This window comes from Porites lutea, chromosome 7, assembly GCF_958299795.1.
Source record: "Porites lutea chromosome 7, jaPorLute2.1, whole genome shotgun sequence".
In the NCBI taxonomy this organism is placed as follows: domain Eukaryota; kingdom Metazoa; phylum Cnidaria; class Anthozoa; order Scleractinia; family Poritidae; genus Porites; species Porites lutea.
Genome location: NC_133207.1, coordinates 18,415,674 through 18,428,212, shown reverse-complemented (window position 1 = coordinate 18,428,212; position 12,539 = coordinate 18,415,674). Strand labels below are relative to the sequence as shown.

At 39.3% G+C, this 12,539-nt stretch overlaps 1 protein-coding gene across 1 annotated transcript in view; it reads left to right on the top strand.

The window, feature by feature from the left end:
- LOC140944906 (uncharacterized) overlaps window positions 1-5,055 on the top strand; it is a 100,895-nt gene extending 95,840 nt beyond the window's left edge. The window contains exon 2 of the mRNA XM_073394012.1: window positions 4,674-5,055. Coding sequence (XP_073250113.1) covers window positions 4,674-4,833 — 160 coding nt within the window. The 3' untranslated portion in view covers window positions 4,834-5,055. The remainder of the gene's footprint in view (window positions 1-4,673) is intronic.
- The last annotated feature ends 7,484 nt before the right edge of the window (window positions 5,056-12,539 follow it).

Here is a 12,539-nt window from a genome sequence, read left to right as displayed (position 1 = left end):
GGGCCCAATTGCCAACGTAAGAAATTTTTTGTCCACTGAGAAAATGAGTAAGTCATACATCTTAAAAGTCAAAACCTCGAGGTGTGCAGAGACATGTGCTATTCCTCTAGTACACACATTATAATAGATGAGAATAATGGCTAGCTCGACACTCCCTGATTATGTAAATAAAGTAAAACTTGTCATGAAAGATATTGTTCATCGTGGATAATGTGTACAAAGGGTTTCCTAAATCGTGTCTCACGATTGTCACATAGATATTTATCCCCGAGTATTTATCACGACCTTGTCGCAAAGAAGTGTGCAACTTGAAGCCCTTTAGACATTTTGTGATGGAATGCATCCGCACGCCAGAGAAGCTCGTACACGCATGCTTTACCTGAGAGCACTTTAAATTTGCAATCAGGCAATGAAGTTTATAACTAACTTGTATCAATAACTAGAGTGCGTCTTATCGTTTATGGTTCATACTTTTCAAGTGACGACGGGTTTTCAATCGAGTGTACTCATAGACAGTTTACTCGTCAATCCAAGGCGTCTATTCTGTGGTAATTATAAAAAGGTGCATGGCAGTACACGGGCGGATCTAGGAGGAGGGTGCAAGGGGTGCGCACCCCCCCCCCCCCCCCCCCGAGATGACCTGCGGTTTTCTAATACAACTGGTATTCTGCAAAAAAAAAACTATGTGGATTATTGGTGTTGAAGTAGAGCAAGAGACGAGTGCACCCCCTCCTGAAAAAAATCCTGGATCCGCCCCTTGCAGTAAGACATACAGAGGGTGTGTGCATATGTCAAAAGCGGGTAAAATTTTGAGTAATTTCACTTCTTCGATCGCTCCCTTACGGATCATTAGTCCGCTTTGCAAATAAAAAAAAGAAATACTTTTGAATTCACAAAATTTGGAATTAAAGAGACAATATCAATTATACAAACCAGCAGGGAATAGGCTATTAAAGGCTCCTTTGCGATGTGTAGGAGCGGGGGTATTGATGTTTAATTTCTGTGTGCTCATTTTTCGATCCATTTAATCTGTAATATATTTATGCCGCCGAAATTTTTCGCCAAAAGCACTATAATTTGTTATCGCTCAAACGACCGCAAAAACTAACGGACAGTAAGTTTCTCTTGGTTTCCCATACTTCAAAGCCATTGTTTTTTAATAATGGTTTTTCTCAGCTTCGGCTCAGTTAGCTAATATTGCCTGTACATGCAGTTGGATAAAAGTCGAACGAAGTTTATTCAATTGCAGGCACTCCGGTACTATCTTACCGAAGACTCGTCCCGCACTAAGATGAACTTAGGCTCCACTGATCGCTAAGTATAAGTAGGTGAGTTTGTTGCGTCAGTAGCGCTTTAGTATAAATGATTTACTAACCGTACCTAAACTTTGTCAAACTGCTTGTTACGTTGATGATTCTAAACTTTACTTGAAATTTAAAACTAATGAGCTATGTAACGCAGTCTCCGCAGTTAACTCTGATCTAAACGAAATCTTAAATATCTTACCCGAATCTTCACGTAACGAGCTGAAATGCTCCCTGAAGATAGCTTTTATGTTCCTGTCGATAATCCTGAAGTTTCAAGTTCCAGACATAAATATTTTACTTGGAACTCGCAAAAAGGCGACCGTTTTCGATGGTCCTTGGTCCGCGAATCTGGTCCATGGTCCGCGTCTCAGGTAAGCAGCACGATAAAAACGTAAAAATGTTATAGTTTCCACACGAAAACGTGATTTTCACAGTATTTCTTGTATTTTTTTTCTTTTCTTGATGCAATTAAGCTAAAGTTTTTTCAGAAGATGTTGGGAGTATAAAATAATCTGTTTTTCTTTCAAAGACTTCAGACAACAGTCTCCTCGAGTCTCCCACACGAGCGTCGACGAGCGGTTCTTAGCGCGGTCGAAAATAATTACCAAAAACTCTGTATGTACTCAAGGTATTAAAAAAAGAGAACTTGTAGACATGTATAGGGACGATTTTCAAAACATTCTTCGAAAGCAAAGGCCGTCGCTTTTTACTTTGGGAAGTTTTATTCAACCAAGTTCATAGGTCGTGGACCAAGGACCGCTAAGCGAAATTTGGTGATATTTTTCAAGAGTCGATAAAACAAAAAATTCAGAGCCTACAGCAATATGCTTCCAACAACAGAAATAAGTTGATCTGAAAACCTGTTCTGCAAAAAGGCAAGTCTTCCCGTTGCGTTTTAGTTATTCGCACGCTAAGTAAACATGACCATGTAATTTACGGTGCCGCAAAAATCCAAACTTCAAGACAGACAAATTAACGTACCTGTCAACAAACTTTAATTTCGCGTCTTCACCCACAGCAAGAAAGCCGAAACTTCGTCATATGAAAGAATGCTAATCAGTAAATCACGATAACTTTCATTATTCAACGTATTTTTTTCCCGACGAAATATTTTATCATTTTCGGAAAAGTCCGGACCAAGGGCATAGCGGACTGGCGCGGACCAAGGACCACATACTGTATAGGGGCATTCAATCACTTTTTCTTACCAAACGAAAGGAATTGTGGTTATGCGCGACTCAAAGATTTAGGATGCGCAATGGACTCGCAAGGAATTGCGGTTAAGTGCGAATAGAAGGTTTAGGATGCGCAGTAGACTCGCAAGGAATTGTGGCTATGCTGGAAAGGGAGATTTGCAATGCGAGGTGAATTACCACGTGCTTTCTTCTTACACTGATTTTCAACTGCAATTTGAATAATGTGCAATCTCGTTAAAGTATAGAAACAAAACGTCTAATTAGAAAACAAACAACTTTGCACATGCTGCATACGTTTGCAGTTGGTGAATTCGTCATAGTCGATGCCAAGGCAGAATGAAAGAAAAGTTCGAAACCTCTCTATATTTGGGTTGGTTTTCGGAAAACAGAACACGCGAAGACCAGCAAAATAGCGTAGCATATGAACAGAGAAATAGCATCACTGGAGCAAGCAGCCGTTTAATATCTTTCAAGTATATTTTCACAAAATGCAATATTTTATAAGTCCGATATTTTGACTCTGGTGATTAAGGTTAAGCACTGAAAATACTAATTTAAGCACTAACCATACTAATCAGGGTTAACATGAACTACATTACATGTTGAAATTTGTACAAAGTTACTATTCAGTTACTGTTGTACATACTTTTTTTTCAAGTTATTTAATTAAATAATTAATTTATTCATCCATTTAATTTATTTAATTTAGTATTGATGCTGAAAAGCCCTTTTTTGGGATGCTCAATAAAGTGTATGTAAGTATGCATGTAGGTAAGAATGTATGTTTACACTGTTATAAAAATAGGTATTATGACAGTACATCTGCCGCGTGACTGGGTCAAATTTTGCGTTCTACTCAAAGTCTTTGTATGAGCATCATGGGGTTCTGACATGAAAATTGCTTATAAAATTCGCAATCGTCATTTCTCGACCCTCGACATTCCACCCTCGACCCTCGACATTCTACCCTCGACCCTCGACAAAAACCTACACTAGTGTCCACTACTGCCGAGGGTCGCGGGTAAAATGTTGAGGGTCGAGGGTGGAATGCGGAGGGTCGATTGTAAAACTGAAACAAAAGGATAAGATAAAGCACAGTTTGATAAAATGAAGGAGCAACTCACCAATGAGCCACGATATATTTTGTATGATTTTGGATTTATGAAGAAGGAAGGCAGGCGAGTTAATAAGTTGGCATTCATCTTCTGGTGAGTGAGGCTGTTCTCTGTATTTATAGCTGGTGACAGTGCACAAAATTTTCCTTTAGTCTCCAGACATTTTAGGCTGGATTTTACTAGTTCGACAGAATCAGAGTTGTAAACACCATTTTATTTTATTATCCTAGTGAAAATCAAAAATCTGAGTCGTAAGGGGAGTTATAAGTGCAACACTATCGGCAGCCTGCGTGGCAGGCGTGAAGACGATTGCAGGCGCGCGAGGGGGGAAGGGTGGGGGGGCATAAGGTCCGCAAGGACGCTGTGGGTCTTTTTCGTTTTTCACATCTATCGAAGAGATGTAAAAATAATGATTACCTTAATTAATGATACCTTAATCCGATTGGTCGAAAAGCATTGCGCTATTTGAATATCTTGATCTTTTAACAACCATATGGCGAGTGAAGCGGAAATAATTAGAAAACTGCAACAAACTCAACCCACATAGGGAGTCAGTCGATGCCGGGATTTGAACCCTGGCCACATTGGTGGGAGGTGAGTGCTCTCACCACTGCGCCACCCTTGCTCCGTGAATTGGTGTATTACTAAGCAAAGTGCACCCATCAAGAGATTGTTTAATAAAATAGGTGTTGGGTACACCTCTTTAGCTTTAGTTTGTATAGTGAAGAACAACCTTATTGCCTGGTTCCCATTTCTACTTATAAGGGACTGTTTATATGAGGTGAGACAGCCCGGGTAGCATGGTTGGCCTACCTCACCGGGCTGGTTCGGCTCATGCCTTGTTTCCTTACAAAATTGTTGTTGTGTTTATCATAACAAGGCCGCCTGGCCCGCCTACCAAGATCTTCCTTTGAGCAACCAAGATCTCGGCAAACGGGGCAGCCTACCTTCTCATATAAACACAACAGCAATTTTATCAGAAAACAAGGAATGAGCCAATCAAGCCCGGTTAACTGGCTGAGCTGGCTCATTCTCATCTCTCCTTTTTGTTTTAGGTGTGACGAAAATGCAAAGATTGGAGACAAAATGATATATGCATCTTCTAAAGACACCATCAAAAAGTCCTTCACTGGTTTATCACTGGAATTCCAAGCAAACGATGGGGGCGATTTGGATTACAAAACTTTAAGCGAAGAAGTGGAAAAAAGAGCTTAGACAGCAGACGGATCAGAACACGACACTCAAGCTATACAACTTTTCCACATGGTTTTTGTTTGTCTGCCGTATACCGTTGAGATGACAACAAATATCAATAACTGCCTCCGATTTTCTGACCGTTATCTCTGATCGTCTAAGTGAATTCAACAATGGCGGACGGCCATTTCGTAGATAGAATTTATTCAAACTTTTAAATACCTAGTAATTTATGTTGTGATACCCTAACTTGGCATTTGTGGGGAAATAAAATTGTAAAACAGTGTTTTTCTTCCTGGCAGATTTCGTTGTCTTGGGAACAATCATTTCACAACTGGTTACCGGTCGTTTGAATACAAGTTTACTCAGGCGAGGTGTAAATAGCTTCACGAGCTTCGCTTAAAGAGCAATGAATATACATAATTTTTCCTTTTTCAAACTATACTTGAATCGAAGTTATCAAATTTCTTGTGCAATCTCTTCAGTGCTTGAGAGTCGTAGCGAAACGATTTGTATCGAAACGGACTATAGGTTTACTAGTGTGTGTAGCAACCTGTGCTGGACACTGGGATTATGCCTCAGTACAAAACCAATAGAAAGCTAGATTTATTTAGTTTCTGCTGTTTTCACAAGTCAAACCTTCACGCAGGGGCATTTCCTGAACAGCAGCTGGTAAATCATCTAGTCTGTAGACTACGAGTAGTCCCCAATTTTTCCTCAAGGATAGTAGAGCGTGCGAAACGCGAGCGCGCGTGAAAATCCCCCCACGCGAGAAAAGGCGACACGCGGCGGGTTCTCTCTCCCCGCCGCGTGTCGCCTTTTCTCGCGTGGGATGATTTTCACGCGCGCTCGCGTTTCGGTCGCTCTACTATCTCTGAGGAAAAATGGGGGACTACTGGTAGTCTATCTAGTCTGATGCTTTATATAACAACTAAGTGAAAGCAAAAATGGTTTTTTTCAGGAGGAAGGTTCTATATATTGTTTACTGGAATAACAGACATTAGATTATTGAGAAATTAAAGCAATATTTAAACACACACGGGTGTCATCTATTTTAATATTATTATCATTATACTGACTGATTTTATAAAGGTTATAAATAAATACTTCATACGTGGTTTGAACACTAAAAAGCAGTTTCATCAACATTACTGAAGATCTCCTTAGGATTTAGATTGTTAATACTGATAGAGTTGAAGATAAAAGGTATCAACTTGAGCTTTTTAAGGTACAAAGTCTTGTTAAACACCAACCCTGTCTGTTGTTTTTTCAAGTCAAGTCTTCACGCAGGCGCGTTTCCTGAACAGTAGCTGGTATTAAAATAATCTTTGTCTTCTAGAAAGCTCGGTCTGTTGCCTTTTTTAGCTTTAGAACAGCCAAGTGAAAACAAAAAGTTTTTTCAGGCCGGGAACGTTTCCAATGTGTATAGTAAAACAACTAACATTAGGTTTTCGACAAAAGCAATTAGAACAAAAGTAGTATCAGTTATGTTAGCAGAATTGTTTCTTATAAATATTATATTTCATAATCTTGATCCTAAAAGAAACTAATAAGGTTAGAATCGAGCTAAAACAGGTCAAAATGTTTCAGCTTCTTTAGACTTGTTCTTGAAAGATTTTAACAGTTTTTGTTAACAAAGTTAGCCATTTAGCCTCATCTAACTGTACTCAAAACGGCACAGTATCATGTTTAACACTAACCTTTGCTGCCTTATTTTAATCAACGACATGAAGGAAATAAATGTAAGCGAATTTTATTATTACTTTTGTAAGATATCATATTAGCTTGGTCATAGTTGTAGGTTTTTGCACATTTCTTGATTCTACGCTCAAGTTCAGAAGAATACCGCCCTGCTATCAGGCATGGTTTTAGCTATTACGAAGTCGTTCGCATCGCTGACATTCGTCGATTGGTCGGCACTAGCCAACGACGCGAATGTTAGCGGAGTATCAGAGGAACGGCCCTTTTATTTTGACCGAATCTATGGATCTTACAATTCTATAGAAATGCCTACGTCACGGCTAGAAGACGAAGACCGCAGGAACTTATGACTCATAAGTTCCTGCGGTCTTCGTCTTCTAGCCGTGACGTAGGCATTTCTATAGAATTGTAAGATCCATAGATTCGGTCAAAATAAAAGGGCCGTTACCCTGCATGTTGAGCCTCATTGAGGCTCAACATGCAGGGTACCTTTCATCATCACACTGCAAAAACCGCAAGCGAATATGCTGCAGAACGTCACTGAAAAAGTGTACTCAGGATCTATTAAATAAGACATGATCTTCAAAAATGTACCTAGTAAACAATTATGTGTTCCCTTTTGCCACTCTGGTTGGGAACAGGGCATAAAAATAACCATTTCTCTCTTGAAGAGAAGAGAAAGCCCCGATAGTCCAGTTCTATCGTCTCGAATCGTTTATCACAGTTGAGGCGACCTATACTTCTCCTACTGCAGCGCTGGATCACGCGATCACGCTATTGCTTTTGAAGACGTCACGCTATAGCCACCGAGTCGAGCTTCACCTGCATTCAATACATAAGTTTTTTAGTGTACGATACGATACGATACGATACTTTATTTAACGTGGATATTACGCTTAGCTATCACCTAGTTTAAATTCAAAACCAAAAAAAAAACAAAACAAAAAAAATTATACTACAAAGATTTAAAATTAAAAACTAAAAATATGTTATTCAGAAAATCCATGACTTTGCTAAAAATCTAAAACTTCTGGGAAAAGAGAGTGTGCTTTAAGAAGTGCATAAGCGTTTTGTTTTTCACAGACCACAATATAGTACGATGACCTATTACGCAACCCAAAAATTGTACTCCACGAAAATAAAGATCGCAACATTTTCTGCAGAATCCCTCTTACCGGAGGAAAGGGTTTCCTTATCTATGCACTATAGTTTAAAACATGCAAAACAAAGTTGGATTTTTTTTACTATGGATGGCTTACAGGTGGCAAGGGACAAGCGTCTCTACTTTGTATGACGTGACACAATGCGTGTCCTTTTGGTAATGTATACAGTAGAGAGCGTGCAAATAGCCCACGCGATGTGGGTCGCCGACCCAAACTTTGGATCTAAAGCTTTTTTTGCACGTTGCGTATTAAAGAACTGTGGCATCATTTTGACAAGCCATGGGATAAATATTTTCGGTAGAAATTAAAGCAAAGCTCCATACTTATTATGCACGTGGAAAAGCCCGCAGCGATCATAACATTTTTCAGAACGTTTTTGTCGAACAAAATAATTACGGGAACAAAACTGTGCGAGGCTGTGGAAAATTTTTGGACAGTTCACTTAATTAGGCCAAGGCCAAACTTCGAACTTTTCATGAAAAGAACCAAACTCTAATTGGGTGGACCTACTTTAAGTTAAGATAGTGTGGACGAATGAAAGAGTCTAAATATACGTTACCATGTAATCGTTTAGTTTCTTAGTTCAGTTTGTTGCATGCGAAGATCGACGTTTGTCCCGAAGATCTTTAGATGTTCAGTTCTACCCGTCTGAAGTAGACGGATAGAACAAGTGCTGGACGATTCAAACTCATTCACCAAGTTCGGTCCGTCTCGTGAAAAGTTCGACGTAATTTGTCTAGGCCTTACGTTGATTCTTCCAATGTAGTTGTTGTAGACCTACGCTGAGGTAAAAAATAAAGAACAAAAACGGTGGCAACCACACGCAAGCCATGGCTGCGCCCAGCCCCCCCCCCCCCCCCCTCCCCCGGGCTGACCCCCGGGCATTAGCAATTTTTTTTTTGCCTTGCATGGCAAATTCCCGGGGTTGGGGACTCTTGAGTGCTGTACGGTTATATGTTATGAATAGTTTTATAAATATGAAAGGATGTTTTTCAAATGATATCAACAAAAATTTGTTGCATGCGAAGATCGACGTTTGTCCCGAAGATCTTTAGATGTTCAGTTCTACCCGTCTGAAGTAGACGGATAGAACAAGTGCTGGACGATTCAAACTCATTCACGAAGTTCGGTCCGTCTCGTGAAAAGTTCGATGTAATTTGTCTAGGCCTTACGTTGATTCTTGCAATGTAGTTGTTGTAGACCTACGCTGAGGTAAAAAATAAAGAACAAAAACGGTGGCAACCACACGCAAGCCATGGCAGCTACACTTTTCGGGCATTTAACTGAACAAGGATACAAGTTTTCCAAGTCACATACGTTATTTGTTGGAGGAGAAAGGTTTCCGGTTGTTCTCTTTGAGTTTTTTGTCGAACGAAGATCTCTATTAATGCATCAGTCAATTGCAGCTGCGCCCAGCCCCTCCCCCCCCTCCCCCGGGCTGACCCCCGGGCATTAGCAATTTTTTTTTTGCCTTGCATGGCAAATTCCCGGGGTTGGGGACTCTTGAGTGCTGTACGGTTATATGTTATGAATAGTTTTATAAATATGAAAGGATGTTTTTCAAATGATATCAACAAAAATTTGATTCAATAACCAAAAAACGTTGATTCACGTCGATAGCTCCCGATTTCGCTATGTAATTCAGTGAAGAAATGCATGCATAAAAACAAGAACATACCTTTACAACCCTCTTCAATTTTTTCCTTGACAGGTGAGCCAATTTTTAACCCCCTAATGCCACATTTGTCAGATCATTGTCATGTGACTTATGCTATTAAAGCTATTCTAGCCGGCAGCCCAGTTTCTAGCTGCCCGAACGGATGCACCTTGTCTGAACACAATAGACTATTATGGAATACCAGATCGAAGAGTAAGCTAAAGAATGTCTGGAATCACAAATAGTTCAGTCTAAACTACAAGCGGCCTAAAGAAACGATAATGTTGACACTGCAGCTGAATTGTTTAGTGAAACTCTGGTGGAAGCATGTAAAAAAGCCGACTTGAAAGTCTAACGTAACAAAACTAAAGCCATGTCACAAAATAACTGGTTCGATCTGGAATGCGAAACTGAAAAAGAAAACCTGAAATCCCTTGGGGAACAAATTTCTCAGAAGCCAAATAATTCCCAGCTAAGGCACCTTCTACGAGACAAAAAGAAGAAATTTAAACGGACATGCAGACGGAAAAAACGAGAGTTTGCCAGTAAGAGTATAGGCGATATTGACCTCCGTAATCCTCAAGATACCTGGAAACAGATAGGTAAAATCTTTAATATTAGAAAACGGCAACCACATGGAACCGAAACAGTAAGTGCGCAGCAGTTTTATGAATACTTCAAACAACAAGACGCGGCTCCAACGAACGGCGACCAAACAGATCTAGAAGATACTGGAGTTATTGAGGAACAGGCAGGCCCCCTAGACTATGCAATATCGGAAGAAGAAATTGATTTCGCAATCAAAAAACTGAAATTAAACAAAGCCCCAGGGTGTGATAAAATATTAAATGAAGTGCGAAAGACAGGGAAAGATATCATAAAAGGTCATCTACTAGAGTTATTCAATCGTCGAATACATGACCAAAAATGACCAAAAAAGGAATTCTAAAAGCAGAATAAGGCGGCTTTAAAAAAAGGCACGGTACAGTAGATAGCATCTTCATCTTAAAAACACTCATAGATAAGTTTGTTAAATCTAAACCACAAAAACGCAGAAACTTGCTTTTCTCGTGTTTTGTAGATTTTAGAAAAGCTTTTGATCGCATACCCAGGCAAAATTATTCGAAAAACTCAGAAGAAGGAATTAAAGGGCGTTTTTTAGAAATAGTAATGTCCATGTACTCAAAAGATAAATCAGCAGTCAAAATCAACAACAAAATGACCGAAGCTTTTCCGTGTTACACTGGAATCAAGCAAGACTGTATGTTATCACCCACCCTTTTTAATCTCTATCTAAGCGATCTAACCGAATTTTTAAATTCATCAAGCTCAACCGATATTCTGCTTAATGACTGTGAAAGATCTATAAACTGTTTATTATATGCGGATGACTTAGTGATCTTTTCGCGGTCAGCAAATGGCCTACAAACACTCCTCAACAAGTTGGAATCCTACTGTGAGAAAACTGAACTAACTGTAAATCTAGACAAAACAAAAGTCATGATCTTTAATAATTGTGGCAAGTCCTTAAATAACTACTCTTTTAAGTATGGAGTAAATAAACTAAACAATGTTAAATCTTATAAATATCTGGGAATGACACTGAACCCGTATGGAAATTTTAGTTTAGCTAGAGAAGAGTTAAAAAAAGTTGGGCTTAAGGCACTTTATAAACTAAGAAAAGAGATGGTTGACAACTTTAGAGAAAATATTATGCTGACGATTAAGCTGTTCGATGCTCTGATATCCCCCATACTTCTCTACGGAAGTGAAATTTGGGGTGTTGACTGTAACGACCAAATAGAAAAAGATCCCGCAGAACTAGTTCAAATTAAATTCTTGAAATGTTGCTAGGTGTAAATAAATACTGCAGCAACAATGCATGTAGGGTTGAAACAGGAAGATTCCCAATGAAAATCGAAGCACACTACAGGAATTTTAAGTTTTGGCTAACTCTAACCAAACACCCAGAACACAAATTATCACAGGTGGTTAATAATGATATGGAGTTGAGAATGAATAAGGAATTTTGGAGCCAAAAATCAAACGCGTATTAGACCAACTAGGGCTGGGATACCTCTGGACAAAAGCACATGAAAATGACATAGGAATCTTGAACATTATCAAACAAAGACTGAAAGATATCGAATTACAAAGATGGTTAAGTGACGTAAACAATGACGTAAGAAAAGACGCCAACCAAAAGAACAAATTAAGAACCTTGAGAAAATTTTAAACAATAGAAAATTATAAATGTGAAAATTATCTCCGTCAGATCGCCAACGTCGGACACCGGATAACTCTAACTAAACTCCGTCTAAGTAATCACAAATTGGCGATAGAGACAGGTCGGTATGTAAGACCCTATAAGACACCGGAAGAGAAGATCTGTCCCATCTGTAAAATAGACGTAGAAGATATCAAGAAAAAAGAAGCACTTTATTTGAATACTTAAACAAAGAATACAGAATATCAGTAAACAGAATGGCACCAGATGATGTTTTTCTGTTGCTAATAAACCCTCCGAGCAAGAACAAACCAGTGCAAAAATTAATTGCAAAATACGTATTCGACTGCTATGAGAAAAGAAGATCATTAGTTGTTTAGGTTAACATTGATTATAGTTCCACTAGTGTGCAATTTGTGTTATGGTTGTAAATTATTTGGATAAAGTCGATATACATAGGACTGTATAAGACTCCAAATAAAACATTGTCTTGTCTTGTCTTGCCAATCAGCCTTTTTTCCCACTAAAATCCTCTGTGTAGTTATATTTTGATAGCAAACCACGTGCTTGTCAAAAGCTCGGGAATGGCCCCGAGGTTGGCAAATGCCCGGCCCCCGGGCAGCACAAAATTTGCAAATGCCCCACCCCCGGGACTGACAAGGCAGGCAAATGCCCCGCAGTAGCCCGGAGGGGGGCGGGGCTGTGCGCAGTTAGAATTGACTGATGCATAAAACACTAGCCATGCGATGGTCTGTTTTTTCTACCTCAGTAGCAAACGAAACCGAAAATTTAAACATCTGGTTCAAACTAAACCAATGGGGAAAAATATCATAACTAACATAATGAAAGTATCCGTAGCTGGTACCAGCCTCAAAGAAAGTGAGAAAAAAGTTTACGAATCATAGTGCAAGAAAAACAACTGTCAGCAAGCTGAAGAAAGCAAAGATTGTAAGTTCAGAATATATCGCCAATGTCACAG